The 19203-nt window shown below is 36.5% G+C and overlaps 1 protein-coding gene across 1 annotated transcript in view; it reads left to right on the top strand.

Annotated features, from left to right (window-relative positions):
- Positions 1–672: 672 nt before the first annotated feature.
- The window catches only part of LOC107589574 (neuroblast differentiation-associated protein AHNAK-like), a 21162-nt gene continuing 2631 nt past the window's right edge, over positions 673–19203 (top strand). Inside the window, exons 1-7 of the mRNA XM_016278062.1 lie at positions 673–1015; positions 9903–9952; positions 10072–10170; positions 10314–10424; positions 10532–10682; positions 10802–10968; positions 11073–19190. Coding sequence (XP_016133548.1) covers positions 964–1015; positions 9903–9952; positions 10072–10170; positions 10314–10424; positions 10532–10682; positions 10802–10968; positions 11073–19190 — 8748 coding nt within the window. The 5' untranslated portion in view covers positions 673–963. The remainder of the gene's footprint in view (positions 1016–9902; positions 9953–10071; positions 10171–10313; positions 10425–10531; positions 10683–10801; positions 10969–11072; positions 19191–19203) is intronic.

Genomic DNA, 19203 nt, shown 5'->3' with positions numbered 1-19203 from the left:
GAGCTCTTAATTGTAATTTTTCGATCAAAATCAAAAAACCTAGAAACTCTTCTTTAAACTGGTTTGATTTAGATCCACAAAGGCCATAAAATACGACTGCTGTAGTCTGAGTGTGGCGATCCGGCGCGCTGAACTGGTCTCAGGTTGACGTCACAGTCTGGTACCTTTCTGAGATCATTTTTTATTCTTAGACATGAAATCATAAATCATTTAGCCATGGTCTTAGTGGCTATCCTCAGAAGGATGGAGTCGTGCAGAAACAAGGGGAGACATTCCCACAGACATGTCTCGTAACCCTATATCAGACAAAACTATTTATCAGAAGTTTGTGAATGTCAGCCAGCTCAGGTACACAGCTGCTCTTAAACACATTAGTCTAGTCACCTGACAAACTGCATCCTCACTTCCTCTTCTGACATGAAAACATGTACTGTGTGGTGTCAAATCCAATTACACATCTCTGCCGCATGCCTATAAAGATGGAATGTTTTTCTTGTGTTGTAAACCAATCAGCTGTCAGACGGTCCAGAGCATCTCTGCGGCAATTGGTCAGAAGTGATCAGAAGGATGGAGTGAGATGCTTAGAAGGAGGGATTTGCATTGTTTAGGACAGCCCCCTGTCCCAAGTCAGTTATACCCCCTTTAGTTGTTTTTGCGTGCTAGAGAGACCGCGTTTATTCTGGCAGGGTAGAGTGCAGCCTCAATCCTGTGAAGTACGAACTAGTGTGGATGGAGCACGACATCTCTCTCCGTCCCTCCCTCGCATGCCAAGTCAGACTGACTTTATCTCTGTTCACCAGCTCCGACTTTATTTTGTCCTCTGCATCTGGAGTGACTGACTGAGAGGAAAAAGGAAGAAGCAGGTTCTTCAGCCTCGGAGGAAGAGAGCGAGGCTTCCTAAAACAGTGCGTCACCAGAAACCACTACTGAGAGCCTGGACAAGACCCCCAGAAGACAGCCACCATGTGTGACTGTTTTCACCTGGCATTTCCCAACTGGCATGCGTCAGCCGCGGGTGGGCATCATTCTTTATTTTGCTCTGTCTCTTTAGCTTTTCTCTATGTGTGTCTGTTTCACTCTGCATGCTCTGTGCTATTTTTATCTCCGCACTCAGCATCACTGGTGGCAGGACAATATAATTGTGCAGTTGGGCTGTGCATGTGTGAGTTAGTGGGACACTGGTGCTTGAGCTTGTTGACAAGCATCACTGCATTTCTCTGCTGAGATGACGCTGCACTGTGTGTGATCTGGGTGTGTCTGCAGTAAAGGGGGCGTGGCTATGTGGCTGTGGGTGTATCAACTGAGTTATGCAGTATTTTATCAACAGCATCTGCAGTGTGTTTGTTTACAGTGTTGAGAGTGTGATTTCTAAGCGTTTAGGAATTGTTGAATTTGGATAGTATTGTTTACAAGGATTTATGAAGGCTTATAAGCTTATTTTTTGTAGATTTGTAAAAAACATTTTCCCTAATATTTTTATTTTAATAAAAAGCACATTTTTATTTCAATGATTTCTATGATGTTTAATAAAAAAAAATCAATAAATATGTATGTGTACATATCATAAATATATTGACAATATATTTATATTAATAGATTTTTATAAAATATAATCCACACACACACATTATATATATATATATATATATATATATAATTTTTAAAAATATAATTACATACACATGTACATTAAGACAAAGTGTCTCTTCAAAATCCAAGACTCCATAACATACTGATATAACCTACATTTATTTAAAATATATATAATTTATATTTATAATTCTATAAACATTTTAATAATAATGTTATATTTCAATACAATATTTGTAATATTGTTATTTAAAACTGATTTATTAATTAATAGTAATTCATGTAATAAGTGTTTTTATAAAATATACGAGATGTATACATAAGCCAAAGTGTCTCCACAACATAGCAATATATATAAAAAATAAATAAATAAAAATATTTTTTTTAATATAAAAAAAATTGAAAATACACTTTATGCATCTTACCTTGCATGTATCTTTGTCTAATATTTTCTATAGCTATCTTTGGTTGTGTCATTCTATGTTACAGTAACTTGATGGTGGTGCTCTTTTTGGCTTCATTATCAAAAGACTTTGAAATGCAATTAATCTGTTAACCAAACAGCTCTAAATCATTTGGTCACCTTGTCTCATTTAATTAAACTAGCAGCTTTATCTATATATATATATATATTTTTTTTTTGACCTTCAGATGAACTTCAAGCTCTTTAGTTATACAAACAAACACTTAAACTAACATTTAAAGGGAAATGCTACAAAAATGGCTTGATCTGAAAAGAGCTGTTTTTACAGGGTAAAATAAAAGGTGTTTTTACGCTACCATTGAGAAATTTTAACTAAACTATGTTACAGACTTTTCATTAAGACCCTAAATAATTATATCAACTTGTGGAAAATGGGCATCATATGACCCCTTTAACCAACAAAAGATAAATAAATATGTTAAGCAACCCTACTGTATCTGAAAAATTAGTTTAATTTGTCTCTCTTTCGTATTTGTCTTATTGCCTTATTCTGCTTCTTTTTCAAAAATTATAAATGATATATATTATATATGAACAACTATAATTTTTATAAGTTGCTCCCTTTTCACTACTGTTAAAGGGGTGGTTGACTGTTTTTTTTATAGGCTTGATTGTGTTTATGGGGTGCAGTCTAACATGTGTTAATGCTTCGTTTGTTAAAAAAAAACATTATTTTTCACATAATTTACCTTTATTCCACACCTTTCTGTCCCTTCTCCTCTGACCGTGCTGATCATTTCCTGCTTTTGTGAAGCCCCGCCCTCAGAAATACACAATGGACTCTGATTGGTTAGCTAGTCCAGTGTGTTGTGATTGGCTAAACCGCCTCTTGCGCGTGTCTAAACGTCCCACCCCTCAACATAGCGGCATGTGCTCCGGTTGTATTGTAAACAATGACGTTGTCTATATTGCTAATCAATTTGAGCCCGATTGAGACGCAGAGGATATTAGTGAAGAGGATCGCGCAGAACCTGTGCAAGCACGGCTTTTAATGGTAGGCCTATGTTTTTTGTTTGTTGTTGTCTCATACTTTTAGATACGCTGTTATTTGTAAATGCTACTGCTTCTGTTAGCTTTTAATATACAGTTTTATTCTGATTAAAGCTTTAATACAGTTCAGCAACCGCACGCATGTATAACGCTTCTCATAACTATAGTATGTGAAAATAAGTGTATTCACTGAGCTGATGATCTGAATGAGAGAGAGAGAGCGATGCAGAGCGTGTGCAGAACAGGGCGAGGCCAGGAACAGGATGAAAATGCTGCTTTAGAACATTGATTTTGAAACTTGTGAATCCATTAGAATCGTTAGAAGACAGAATCGCGATTCATATATGAATACATTTTATAAACGCAACCCTTTTGTTGGATCTAAGATCTAAGACTTTTTCTGTGTACACAAAAGGCCTATTTCTCTCAAATATTGTTCACAAATCTGTCTAAATCTGTGACGATCTCTCCATTTGCGTTGAACTTTCAGCTTCGTAACTTTGCAGATATTATTTATGATCAAACAGCAACATTACACACTAACTAACATTAAAAAAGTAAAATCGCAATCAACCACCCCTTTAAAGGGATAGTTCACCCAAAAATGAAAATAGTCATAATTTATTCAGGTTTTTCCAAATTCAATCCTTGATTCAAATTTCTCATAAGCTTAATTGATATGGTCTAAAGAGAGAAGAAATAATGACTATTTTTGTTTGAAGACTACATATAAAATAAATGTTGGTAACTGCAGTTTGACAAAAATGCAATGACTTTTCGTCGACTAAAACTAGACTAAAACTATGAAAGACTCAAATGACTAAAATGTGACTAAGACTATTAAGCATATTCGTCTCAAGATAATCTGATGATGTAATTGTTTAATCAACACGTCCACATCCACAAGAATAGTGATAAACTGAAATGGACAACACATGCACCTTCATATTCATATTGCTTTGCAGAGTTTCCTGGTAAAAGCTGTGGTCCCACTTCTCTTCTCTCACCCCAATAATAAATATATATATATATATACAGTATATATTAAAAATAAAGCAAAATCCCATGTTCACTTGGAAATAATGAATGTTATTATAATATACCTGACTCTGTCCACAATGAGACACACATATTTAACTGAGTGAACACTAGTTACTTTAGTCATAATGATAACAACATGCATTAAAATCAGACTAAGCAGCTTCAGACTAAGTTCAGTTTTATTGTAGTCCTTCATAACATCATAAAATTACAAAGAGAATCTGTGTGCATGCACTTTCTGTACTTTATAAGTAGTATTACAGTATTTCCTATCCTATTCATACAAATTATATACTGTAAAACTATATCACAGTATAGTCACATACATTAAATACTTTATCACTTTTTGACCAGCACTGTGAGCAAAAAATTTGATTAGGGAGTCACAACGTTACAAATTTATTAACACTGAATTTCTCAGACAATTCAAGTTGCACTCATGTCCATCTCAGTTAAGGATCAATTATTGTGCTTAAAAATAAAATAGGCTTTTTTATATAATTCAGGTTTCATTCTATTAGTGGTTTGTTGCTTGCTAAATCGGTTGCATGGTGATTTTATAACAAATATGAAGCCAAATGATAATTATGCGGGGATAAAAGGAGTTCTTGGACTTTGAAATGGTATTTAAACATACAGTCAGCCATGTGCACACTCATATACTGCACAAACATCATGTGATTGACAGCTTGCTTTGTATTGAGTAAACGGATCTATTCTTTAAAGTCTTATTGTTTATTTACTTTGGCAAAAAAGCGCAATGAAAAGCTCTGAACTGCATGAAATCTTGTCTTCTTTCTGCATTTATTTCCCACTGTACACTAATGTCATAACTATTTCCTTCAACTCAAATTTAAACTAAACAAACACAGGCAAAATTCACTGGAGAACAGAAGGACATAAACACCCTTACAACAAAATCTTTGCTCTGATTCCTTTGCTTAAAAATCTCAAGACCTCTCTTTTATATTCATTTGTGAACGTGTGCAAGCATTGTTACACATTCAGATGTTTGTTCTTCAGCACAATAGCATTAGCAGGAGCTTGAACCACAGCCCTGAAACAGGGTTGTGCCATACCTTTAGAAGTCTACAGAAAGGGCAGGGCCCTTCATCTTCTCCACAAAAACTAACAACTACCCACAAACAGTCCTGTCAATGCATGCTGTGCACTTGGTAAATTACTGTCTGGAAAACAGTGAAACATATATTTCTGCAAGTAAACCACATATCGTGTAAGTACAAACCTATCATTGTTAACCTTTAATGTTTACCTGGCGAAGAACTTTGCATCATTGTAATTAAAATTCAGCAATATGTTGGACATACAAAGCATTTTTTTAAATATTTAATTTTGTTATAATTCAGCTAAACTAGGCTATTTTCATATTGGCACTTGGATTCTTTTTAGTGTTTGTACTTCAAGATATTTCAGTAGCATACTGAAGTAAACAGCATGTTTTAAAAGCAATAAGTTGTGCATAGTATAGTATGTTTCCTGAATATTCAGTCACAAGCTAAAACTGTTTTTACATCACCTACAGCAGAGCTCACATATTTAATTTGCAATCCTAATAGAAATATATGAAGTATAGGAGCCCAGAGATGATTGCAAATTGGTTTATTGATTTTATTTTAAATAATTTATGATGGACAATGGTCTTTCAAGAATTTAATGCATTTTATTCAGTAATTATTACATACAGTATACCAACAAACAAACAGCCTCATTGTACCTGACAGGGGTGGGGAGCCTGAAAGCATTTAAGAAAAAAAAAACCTTGAAGAAAGTAAGGCCTGTTGTTTAGGCCTGTTCCATTCACTGTGTTGGTTTTGGACAGATATTATAAAGCTTTATAGCAACTGAAAAAAAAACCCCATCTAAAGCCTGTTTAGCTACAATAGCAGTCAGAAAAGACACCTTGTTGATTTGCACCACAACATATCAAACATTAAAATCACAGCTATGTCATTCTTCTGCTTGTTCATCATACATGTATATGTTAAAACCAAAACCCTCAGTTTTAAGTGTTACAGTCACTGATCTCTCCTATGCACATCAGTTTACATCAGGTTATTCAAACTATTGGTTTTGTCAGCATCACTGTGTTAGTTACTTTAGTCATAATGATAACAACATGCATTAAAATCAGACTAAGCAGCTTCAGACTAAGTTCAGTTTTATTGTAGTCCTTCATAACATCATAAAATTACAAAGAGAATCTGTGTGCATGCACTTTCTGTACTTTATAAGTAGTATTACAGTATTTCCTACCCTATTCATACAAATTATATACTGTAAAACTATATCACAGTATAGTCACATACATTAAATACTTTATCACTTTTTGACCAGCACTGTGAGCAAAAAATTTGATTAGGGAGTCACTACGTTACAAATTTATTAACACTGAATTTCTCAGACAATTCAAGTTGCACTCATGTCCATCTCAGTTAAGGATCAATTATTGTGCTTAAAAATAAAATAGGCTTTTTTTTATAATTCAGGTTTCATTCTATTAGTGGTTTGTTGCTTGCTAAATCGGTTGCATGGTGATTTTATAACAAATATGAAGCCAAATGATAATTATGCGGGGATAAAAGGAGTTATTGGACTTTGAAATGGTATTTAAACATACAGTCAGCCATGTGCACACTCATATACTGCACAAACATCATGTGATTGACAGCTTGCTTTGTATTGAGTAAACGGATCTATTCTTTAAAGTCTTATTGTTTATTTACTTTGGCAAAAAAGCGCAATGAAAAGCTCTGAACTGCATGAAATCTTGTCTTCTTTCTGCATTTATTTCCCACTGTACACTAATGTCATAACTATTTCCTTCAACTCAAATTTAAACTAAACAAACACAGGCAAAATTCACTGGAGAACAGAAGGACATAAAGACCCTTACAACAAAATCTTTGCTCTGATTCCTTTGCTTAAAAATCTCAAGACCTCTCTTTTATATTCATTTGTGAACGTGTGCAAGCATTGTTACACATTCAGATGTTTGTTCTTCAGCACAATAGCATTAGCAGGAGCTTGAACCACAGCCCTGAAACAGGGTTGTGCCATACCTTTAGAAGTCTACAGAAAGGGCAGGGCCCTTCATCTTCTCCACAAAAACTAACAACTACCCACAAACAGTCCTGTCAATGCATGCTGTGCACTTGGTAAATTACTATCTGGAAAACAGTGAAACATATATTTCTGCAAGTAAACCACATATCGTGTAAGTACAAACCTATCATTGTTAACCTTTAATGTTTACCTGGCGAAGAACTTTGCATCATTGTAATTAAAATTCAGCAATATGTTGGACATACAAAGCATTTTTTTAAATATTTAATTTTGTTATAATTCAGCTAAACTAGGCTATTTTCATATTGGCACTTGGATTCTTTTTAGTGTTTGTACTTCAAGATATTTCAGTAGCATACTGAAGTAAACAGCATGTTTTAAAAGCAATAAGTTGTGCATAGTATAGTATGTTTCCTGAATATTCAGTCACAAGCTAAAACTGTTTTTACATCACCTACAGCAGAGCTCACATATTTAATTTGCAATCCTAATAGAAATATATGAAGTATAGGAGCCCAGAGATGATTGCAAATTGGTTTATTGATTTTATTTTAAATAATTTATGATGGACAATGGTCTTTCAAGAATTTAATGCATTTTATTCAGTAATTATTACATACAGTATACCAACAAACAAACAGCCTCATTGTACCTGACAGGGGTGGGGAGCCTGAAAGCATTTAAGAAAAAAAAAACCTTGAAGAAAGTAAGGCCTGTTGTTTAGGCCTGTTCCATTCACTGTGTTGGTTTTGGACAGATATTATAAAGCTTTATAGCAACTGAAAAAAAAACCCCATCTAAAGCCTGTTTAGCTACAATAGCAGTCAGAAAAGACACCTTGTTGATTTGCACCACAACATATCAAACATTAAAATCACAGCTATGTCATTCTTCTGCTTGTTCATCATACATGTATATGTTAAAACCAAAACCCTCAGTTTTAAGTGTTACAGTCACTGATCTCTCCTATGCACATCAGTTTACATCAGGTTATTCAAACTATTGGTTTTGTCAGCATCACTGTGTGAAATCTGTTTAATTAACAGCTTTTCTTGCTCTTGCTTATCAGTAGAGCTTATTTATTTCTCACTGTAACATTCCGTTATTAGGGTTTCATAACCCAAGGTGCTGAGTTTGAAATTCGCCCAGCAAAAGTGGTTCTAAACCCCTTTCAAGTTCAATATTGCTTTACCTGTGGTTAAAAGCAGAGTTTAAACAGCCTAATTGTGGTCAACACAAACCTTGCGCAATTTTGTTTAAAACAATTTTTAAAAGGTGTGTCATGGAAAATGTCAATGCTGGCATCAGCATAATGACAGAATGATTGATGGATGGCATATTAATCACCAGAATACCATTGAGTTGGATTGTTCTCAAAGCCTTTGACTCAACAAAAGATATGGGAAGAGTTTTCTACTCCCTTTAATAAGTCTGTTTACTTTGCTTATAATCTTAACTGTGGATAATGCACATTTACCATTGCTTTTCCCCAACTGTCTATACATTGGTGCATTCGCAAGTTTAGTGTCAGATCATTAGAAACGGAAAAAGATGGTGCTGGTGTAATACTGTTCATGTGCGACATAACATACATACTGTACATAAATCTCCAGTGTGCTTCAATGCCATCTAGACCTGATGCCTGGATAAGTGCTTGAAGGAAAGTGCAGGTTTATGGCCAGGGCAGAGTGAGGCTTATAAAAAATTTACCTAAACAATCCTTTTATTTTAAGTGCATTATGTTTTGGGAACTGGAAATATATGCCTTTCTCAGGAGAAAGGATGCCATTAAAGTATTATTGCTGCTGGTATCAGTAACATTTAAGTATGTCTGTCTATTGTATAATTGTTACATGTATGGTCTGTCTCATTGTGTTTCCTATTTGACCCTGTTTTCCTGTGTGTTTGATTAGTCTTTTAGTTCACCTGGTGTTAATCAATTATCTCATTAGTTCCCTCATTTAGTTCTTGTAAAAGTGCTTCCTGTTTTGTTCAGTTCTTAGTCCTGTCTAGTGTGTAAAGTGGATCTGTTCCCTGTGTTTATACCCCATCTCCTGTGGATTATTGAATTACTGACTATTTCGTTGTACTCTTCGTCTTTGTGAGCTACTTATATTCAAGCCACTTTTGACAGAAATATTGTTAAATTCATACAACTATTTGAAAAATTGTGCAAGGGAATAATTTCTCCATGCCGTCAAATTGAAACATATTATTTGTATTTTTCAAATTATATCCCATCTGCAGATATTTGTAACCATTTTTTCACTGTTCTTTTTTGGATCTGTTAAAGCCCATGTTTCCATGTTGGTCTTATTGCAGGCAGCGTAAGCCAACCCCTTCAGATCAATAGAGTGCCTCACTTTACAGGAAGCAACAGAAGCAGGTAGACTGTGTGGATCATGTGGGAATATCTGCCAGGAAATTTTTCACACAGAAATTTAGCCTTAGAATCTGTCATCTTTACAGATAAAATACTTTTGGTCTGGCAAAATAGATCCCCCACTGACTCTCCAATTAGTGAAAATTATAAAACAGCAAATAAATAAAGTATAGATTGCATGCATGACTATATAACAGGCTTAGGCATTTAGGATGGATTCTTAAATTTAGGTCATATGTACAGACAACGTAATGCGCCTGAAATGTACTTTTTTTCCACATATAGGAGCTTGACCTTTAAGTGCTTATTCTGTTTTTTTCATCACAACAGGAGAAGGGCGAAGGTTGAAGGAACCAGAACAAGACACAGATGATGATTTAGTGAGTATCACTCCAGTACAGCACATTCAGCAAATATAAAATATACATGTGTTATAGGTCTCTCTGTTTTAAATTGATTAATTGTTTAAACAGTCTTTAATTGGTATTTAATATAATAGGTATGTGAGGAGCCTGAAGTTTTAGAGGGGGAAAGACCTCGTCCTCAGGGTTCCTCTCCTGTCGAGGAATTCCCCACCACAGAGAAATACGCAAAACAGGTGAGCGCTACATTAGAAAACCCTCTTACCTTAACTATTTAACACTATGCACAGTATAATAACCCTAGTATTCAGAACTGTATAATGTTGTATTTGATCATCTAACTATTATCTATATAATATACTACATGCTATTTTGCCAGGTTGAAGGTGATTTCTATGACTCACCCACCAAGAGTTCCAAAAAAAGCAAAAGGATTGGTTTCGGCTCGCTGTTTGACAAGCGTTCCTCTGCCAAGATGAATCAAACAGAGGTCTGACACACCAAAAGTTCTCTCTAATGAAGAATACAGATGATTAGGAATGTGAATACTGGGAAAACATGATCTTGATTTCTAAATTACTTTGCATTCTGTTTCAGGATATGCAAAGTGATCAGTCAGAAATAATAGTGAAAACTGTAAAAGAAGTCTGTGCTGAGGGTTTGGTTGTAAGTGGAGGAAAGGATGGCATCTTCATCAAGGAAGTAAAACCAGAGTCACCTGCCTCAAAGCATTTAAGTGTGAAAGAAGGTGAGGTTTTTATTATAGCACATTACAGAACATTTCTGAAGCTAGAATGCAGCTAAATTTGTTAATCTTCCATCTTTTCACTTACGTCCTCATTTGTGCCCTTCCATCTGGCCTTTCAGGTGATCAAATACTTAGTGCTACAGTATACTTTGATAATGTGTCATATGAAGACGCCCTCCAGATTCTTGAGCATGCTCAACCATATAAAGTGGCATTCTGTCTAAAACGCAAACCACCTCCAAGAACCCAGGAAGATGCTGAGACAGAGAGGCCAGATATAACCATTGTAATTATAATACTGTTCATTATATTCTTAATTACATAATACTGCAAAGCTTCTTCTGAGGTTTCATTGACATTACTGTGCATCTGCTTCATCAATGTTTGCAGGGTGAGGAGGCTGAGCAAGTAGAGGAAGGTAGCGGACCAGAGATGAGAGGTCGAAGAAAGACAAAAAAGCAACATGATCGCATCTCTTGGCCCAAATTCCCTACCTTTAGCATAGGTCGCAGGGCGAATTTTAAAAGATCTCACAGCACGTCAGAAGCAGAGGAACAGAGAAAATTAGAGATAAGTCCGCCAACAAGTGACACAGAGTCTCCTCTTAAGTCTCCATTAAAATCCCCAGATGGAAAAGACAAGAAAAAGAAGCATAAAGTGAAACCTAAGAAGCGTATGGCAGGCCGCAGGAGCAAATCTGTTGAAGAAACCCAAGAAAACAAAAAGGCGCTTGCAACAGACAATATGAAGGTCTTGGACAACCAAATTATTATGAATATAGTCGAAGAGCAAGTGCCAATGACTAATGTGATAGAGAGTCCTAAAATATTGAATGAAGCTGAAAATATTGACTCAACTAAAACAGGAAATGAATATACATTCCCCACTTTGCCAGCGACTGAATCACTGCATAAGGTTGAGCTCATCAGTGTGGACACCACATTAAAGACTACTGATATTACAGTCACTCTTGGAGATGATGGCAAAGAAAGGAGAGAGAAATCAGAACTGAAGGTTAGCATTCCAGGAAAGGATAAATATGAAATAGAAACAGAGAGCCAATTAAAATCCTCCACAAGTGGAATGAGAACTTTGGATCCATCAACATTCGACAATATTTTGGACAGTCCTAATGTAATATCACAAACGGAACCGGTTAGACATCAAGTGGATTCCGATAGCAAACCAATAATTAAAGAGATATTAGAAAAGACCCAAGAGTCAGGAAAAACAGACATGACCATAGCTAAAGTTGATGTTTCTCTTGACATGCCAGAGGTAGGACCAATAAGCAAATTACCAAGAATTGGCAGCGACAAGGAAAAGAAAGAAAGAAACATTCTAGAAACAGAAAGTTATGGGATTCGAACCAGAGGACCATTGGCAGACATAGCCACATCAAAGAGTCATTTTTCAAATGCAGTAAACAAACTAGATTTTACATCAGACACTTGTGAGATTCAAACAAGAGAGGATATGTCCTCAACAGACACAAAGAAACCAATCACTCCAACTCCTGTTATATCCCAGCCAAAATCACATGCTCTGGATGTGGACAGAAGCAGGAAGAGTACTGGAGGTAGCATGGACATTGAATCAAATTTTAAACTGCCTAAAGTGGATGTCTCTGAATTCGACCACCAAGAATCAATAACTGTAAATCAGAAAGACCCAACCAAAGTGCCTCTCCTGAAACGAGAGGAAATTGAGATTTCTGGCATGGAGGACATAGGATCAAAAGCCAAGGTTAAGCCTCCTAGAATTAAAGAACAAAAAGTTGAGAAGATAATAAAAATATCAAAAGCAGGAAAAAAGCAAGATAAGGCGGAAGCAGAAGAGTTTAATGTTAAGGATGTAAAGGACGCAGTATCAAAATTTCCTGCCTTCAAATTACCTGAGAGAGACATCACTGGAGTCCTTGTACAGAGAGAGATCACAATCATGGAAATTAAGTCAGACAAGACTGGCATGACACCTAAAGGATCCCCTTGTAAAATTCCGAGCATGAGCACAGAAATAAACATTAATTTGCCTGACACAATGGATAAAGAAAAGCAGATACTTTCTCCTGTTGCTACAAAAGATCAAACCTTCGTATTACCAAAAATTGAACAATTGCATCTTGATGAAATGGTTATAATCAAGAGCAAAACAGACCTATCAAAAATTAAACTTGCTGACCACCAACCCATAACTGGCAAAATGTTAGCAAGGGATGATAAGATAAGTACATCTCCAGATGTAAAATTCAAACTTCCAAAGCGTGAAGACATTGAAATACCAGGAATAGAAGCCATTGAACAATCAGTTCAACCAACAAAAAGCATAATAGCCAAAGATACAGACACTCAAGACGAGGCTGTGAAAGAATATACTGATACAAATATCAAAGCTGACAAAAATGTGCATGAAAAGAAATCAAAGAAATCAAAGGTATCAATGCCAAGTTTTGGAATCATGACACCTGACATTCGCTTTCCAGGTATTGTGATTGAATTACCAATAAAGGCCACGTCACCTAAAAGTGATAGTGGCACAATCAAGGAGAGGACAACTGAAGCAAAAATATCAGAAGACAATATCAAAAAATCTTCTGAAGAAGCAACATTTAAAAAATCTCAAAAAGGTGAAAGCTGTGCACCTGAGCATGAAACTAAAAAAGCACATGACATAGAGAGTGATCAAATGCTCCATCATGATGTTTGCACTGCTATTGTTAAGGAAACCTCAAAACAAGATGTTGAAGGAGAACTGAAGGCTGAAATCAAAAGCAAAGGCACAGATTCCTCTCCACAAAAAAAGAAACTGCATAAATTAAAAATGCCCAAAATTGGAGGAAAATCTATGAAAGGAACAGCTGAAGTCACTACAAAAGAGGATGTTACAGTGCAAGAAAATGACATAATAGAGGTTGAATTAGATTCTGAGAAGAGAACAATTGAGACTGATCCCAAAGCATATAGTGTAGAAACTAAATTAAAAATGCCAAGCATAGATGTTTTTGTTCCAAAAATAAAAATCCCTAAGGCAGAGGGAAAATCAAAAGCTGTTGAACCTGAAGCTGTTGAAGCCATTGAGGATGCTCAAGAGGAGAGTGGATTTAGATTGATCAAGTTTGGTATCTCAATGCCAAAAGAGAAGACAGAAGAAGGTGGCCTGTTACCAGATGAATCTGAAAAATCCATCATCAAGGTTAGTGGAAAAACTGAAGTGGAGCCATCTGAACTTCCACAAGCTGAAATGAAAGTAGCAGAGTCTAAAATGAAGAAAAGGAAAATATCATTTCCCAAATTTGGATTCTCTAAATCAGATACTAAAGTATCTGATGCTGACATAACTCTCCCAGCCGCACAGGGCTCTTTACATGATGCTGATGGGACAGAACTAGATGTTAAAAGTAAGACCAAAGATGTAGAGGCTGAGTTCAAGGATTCAACAGATTATCCCACAAAATTTAAACTTCCCACAATTAAATTTCCAAAATTTGGAGTCTCATTTCCCAAGACAACTGATGCTGGGGGCAATATTCAAAAGCCTGATGTCAGCACAGACGAAGCCAAACTACCTGTAGAAGCAACAGCACTTTCTGACAAGAAAGGCATGGAAATGACTCTCAGTGTATCCAAACCTGAAGTTGACTTGTCTCTGCCCGAGGGAAAGGCAGAAATCAAAGGTTTTCAGAAAAAAGAAATAAAATCATCTGAAGAAATGTCATTTTCTAAACCAGATATTGATGCTAGCCTGACTGGCCATGATGCTGAAGAAATTCCAGCTATTGTATTTTCAAAACAAGACATCAAAGCTGCAGGCGTTGATGTTAGTCTTCCACAGGTTGATTTATCAATTCCAGAAGTTTCTGTGGAAATAAAAGAGTCTGGTGTGCACTTCACAATTTCAAAGGATGAGGCTGAACATAAAGATCTAACAAATGGTGGTACACCAGTAAAGTTTCCCTCTATCAGCTTACCAAAGTTTGGTGGAAAATCATCTAAGGTAGTGAAAGACATGCCATTTGTAGATATAGATACTGAAGAACCTGATGAAAGCCTTCCAGAAACACAAATAAGCATGCAACTAAAAGATGATGCACCAGCAGGTGATATCAAGGATTCTTTTGAGACTACAGAAGGTCAATTTGTTAGTGTAGATATGAAGGTTGAAGAAACAAAGCTCAAAGAACAAGAGGTTACCGTTACACTGCCTAAATTTGGCATTAGCCTCCCAAAGGTTGAAGCCCACAAGCCAACTGATAGTGTGGATAAAGAAGAATCAACTATAGACCCCAGAGAATCAAATGCAGATTCTGATCAGGCTGAGAAAGATCCAAGAACTCCAACAAAAATTAAACGTCCTACAATTAAATTCCCAAAAGTTGGTGTCTCATTTCCAAAATCAACAGATGCAGTCTCTGACAATCAAATGCCTGAAGTCACCAAAGATGAACCTGCAATGGAAATTAAAGCACTAGAAACCGAGCTGCCTACAGAGTCGCCATCATTACCTGAAATGAAAACCCCACATATTATTCTCAGTGTTTCCAAACCCGAAGTTGATGTATCTACCCCAGAGGTGGAAAAGGCTATTGATGAACATTCTGAAAAGAAAAAAGAAAAGGTATTGTCTTCAGATTATGCATTTTCTAAACCAGAGGTTAAGATGAGCCTTGTAGGCCATGGTCTTGATCAAGAGACAGCTATAGAAGGTTTGAAAATGCAAGCCAGTAATCTTGAGGCGGAAGTCAACCTTCCTTCAGGTTCAGTAGAGGAAGTCATCCTGGAGGCTAAAGAAAAGGAGAGTGAATTCAAACTTAAAAAACGTAAGATATCTTTTCCTAAATTTGGCTTTTACAAATCTGACACTAAGATCCCTGATGCTGACACCAGTCTTCAAAAAGAAGGAATATCTGTGCCTGACACTGTGATCAAAGAGACTGAAATGACTTTTCCTGCTCCAGAGGTTGAAGTCCAGTTGAAAAACAAAAGTACTTCTGGTTCTCCATCTAAATTCAAGCTTCCAACAATTTCTCTCCCTAAATTTGATATTTCCATTTCAAAGACTGGGGAAGAGTCTGTTGAAAAATCTGAGGATGATGCACAGTCAGAAATAAAGGCAGCATCAGCGGTTGCATCACAGGATAAAGATACAGGAACACAAGATACAGAACCATCTAAATCAACTTTAGAAACCCTACCGATGGATGCTGAAATTAAAACTAAAGACACTGATCCTAGTAGTCAAGGGAGTAGATTTATGATGCCCAAATTTGAATTTTCATTTCAAAAGCTAAAGGGACCAGAATTTAAAAAGGGTGCATCAAGAACAGATGCAGAAAAATCAGAGGTTCCACTGAAACATGACAAAGAGAGTGCTGAAGGAAAAGCAGGCATACCTGAAGCGTCTGTGGAAATGGAGGTAACATTGAAAATGCCAAAAATGCCAAGCTCAGAGCATGAATTTTCTGAACAAGACATTAAAGCTCTAGAGATTAATGTTGAGAGGGGCGATACATCTATGGCAGTAGGTGAAGTGGATGTGAATCTTGAGTCTGACTTGAAAATTCAGACAACACAGATGTTAAAAGATGATTCAACCATGGGAGGGTCACAGATCAAATTCAAACTTCCTTCTTTCAAACTACCGAAATTCAGAAGTTCATCTTCCAAAGTAAAAGCTGAAATAATGGATTTGAGGGGTGAGGAAATTACTTTGGAGACTGAAGATTTAATCACATCAGTAGAACCATCAGACGTCAAAATTGACTCTAATGTGCCCGGTCAAGAGTTGAAGAAACCCTCAATCAGTGCTGATCAGACAAAGGTAGATAGTGGAGATCAATATATCCTGTCACTTACAGAGGCCAGAATATCAAAGGCAGAAGGCTATATTTCTTTACCAGAGGCAAAACTTGGGGAAGTATCACAAGCCACACTAGAAAGCAAAATTGATCAAGAAGTTGGTTTAAAAGACACAGGTATGAAAATTAAAAAAACAGGCTTTTCACTTCCTAAATTTGGATTTTCTAAACCAGATATCAAGGCCCCAGAGATTGATGTCAGTCTTGCACAAGTTGATACCTCTAAACCAGAAAGTGATCTGAAAATAAAAGAACAAACTTTGAATATCACAGTGTCAAATGTTGAGGATGATCAAAAAGATACAACAGCTCTCAGTGCCACAGCAAAATTTCCACTCCCCTCAATCAACATCCCAAAGATTGGAGGACAAGCTACGAAGGAAGAGAAAACTATGCCAGTTGTAGATATAGCTGTTAAAGGACCTGAAGTGATTGGTTCAGATACACAAATAAAAATATCAGGTGAAGCCCCATCAGTAGATATAAAGAGACCTCATCTAGCCACAGAGGGTCAATCTGTAAGTGTTGACTTAAATGTTGAAGATGCTGAACTTGGAGGACAGGGAGGAAAGTTTAAGATGCCAAAGTTCGGTATTGGCCTTCCTAAAGTAAAAGGGTTTGATTTAAGTACATCCAAGACAGATGATATAACTGAAGTAAAACAAATTCATATAACAAAGCCAGCGATAACAACTGAGGGGATGGTTCAGCCACCAGAACAAGATTCTAAATTTCTAGATGTGCAGATAAAGCCATCACCTGAATTTGGGTTTTCAAAACCAGAAATAAAAGCCCCTGAAGTTGATGTAAGTATTCAAAAAACGGATATCCCCATACCAGAAGGCAGTATGGACCTAGAAGAAATAAATGTGGATATTAAAGTGTCAAAGATGGAGTCTGACCAAAAAGGTTCAACAATTTTTGGATCTCCAACAAAGTTTAAACTCCCGTCAATAAGCTTCCCGAAATTTGGTGTTAAATCACAAAAAGTAGCATTAGACATTAATGTGGCAGATTCAGAGCTAGAGGGAACAAATATAAAAACAGACATTTCTAAACCTGATGTGAAATTAGAAGTACAGACACCCAAAAGTGAAGCTAAAGTTGAAGGGAGTGCAGATATGCCTGAGGTTGATTCCAAAGGACTGCAAGTAAAAGTGAAGAGATCGAGCTTTTCATTCCCCAAGTTTGGGTTTTCTAAACCAGACACAGCAACTCCGGAAGTTAATATCAGTGTACCAAAGGCTGAAGTATCCATACCAGAGGTCAATGTACCTGTTAAAGAACAAACAGCACAAGTCACACTTCCAGGAGGAGAGGCTGAACAGAAAGATCTAATGATTGTTAGTTCCCCAACCAAATTTAAACTGCCAGAAGTTAACCTGCCAAAATTTGGAGTCAAAACTTCAAAGGGTACAGTAAGTTTACCATCAGCAGATAAGGACATAAAAGGAATAGTAATTACTGTTCATGAACCAGACATCAAGTTGTCAGGTCAAATACAAAAAACTGAATTAGATGTAAAAGAAATAGAGACTGATATACATGCCACAATAAGAGAAACTGATGTTCATCTAGCAGAAGGAAAAGTAATACTACCCCAACCTGATGTTGACGTTCAAGACATATCCATTGAAGGCAAAGCAGATATGTCTGAAGTTGACTTGAAAGGGCATGATGTGAAACTGAAGAAGCCAAGCTTTTCACTACCAAAATTTGGGTTTTCAAAGACAGATATTAAGGGGCAAGATGTTGATGCCATTCAACCAAAGGCAGATATGTTTATGCAAGAGGACAACATACCTGTTGAAGACAAAGATGCAGAAATCACCATCACAGATGAAGTGAAAAAACAAGGAGATACAACAACTCAGACAAAATTTAAGCTGCCCTCATTCAACCTTCCAAAGTTTGGACTCAAATATCCAAAAGCTACAGCTGATATTCCAGCAGCTGAAGTAGATATCAAAGAACCTGAAATCAGTTTCCCAGAAAAAGGAGAGGTACAAACCACTGACACTGAAACAAACATAGATATTAAAGGGCCATCTGCTGATGTGGACATTAAGGTCAAGGAGATTGATGATGATGGGACGGGGAGTACGTTCAAACTGACAAAATTTGGAATTGGCATGCCAAAAGTAAAGGAGATAGAGATGGAGGGTAAAGAAATAAACATAGAGACTGACCTGCTATGTAAAGAAAATGTAAATGTACAACAGCCTGGTGTTGAAATTCAAAATGTGACCACTGAGGGGAAAACAGATAAAGTTGAAGTTGACTCCAAAGGGCTGAAAGTGAAACTTCCCAAATTGGGATTTTCAAAACCAGACCTTAAGGCTCCTGAAGTTGATGTGAGTCTACCCAAAGCTGACATGGGCACATCAGTGGGAAATGTTGATGTTTCAAAGCAATCTGCAGACATTCAATTACCAGAACAAGATCTTTATTTGAAGGAGGACACTTTTGGCTCTCCAACAAGATTTAAACTTCCAACAATCAGTTTCCCAAAATTTGGAACCAAAGCATCAAAGGATACGGCTGATATACCTATGGCACATGTGGACATCAAAGTTCCTGAAGTAAGCCTTCCCGATAAGATGTTTAACATGTCAGGAGAAGTGTCAAGTGTTGAAATGAAAGGGCCAACAGTAGAAGATCCATCCA

The sequence above is a fragment of the Sinocyclocheilus grahami genome, unplaced genomic scaffold (genome assembly GCF_001515645.1).
Source record: "Sinocyclocheilus grahami isolate Dianchi unplaced genomic scaffold, SAMN03320097.WGS_v1.1 scaffold117.1, whole genome shotgun sequence".
NCBI classification, from domain to species: domain Eukaryota; kingdom Metazoa; phylum Chordata; class Actinopteri; order Cypriniformes; family Cyprinidae; genus Sinocyclocheilus; species Sinocyclocheilus grahami.
Note: the sequence above shows the minus strand (reverse complement) of the source record. Positions and strands in the feature narration are given on the sequence as shown.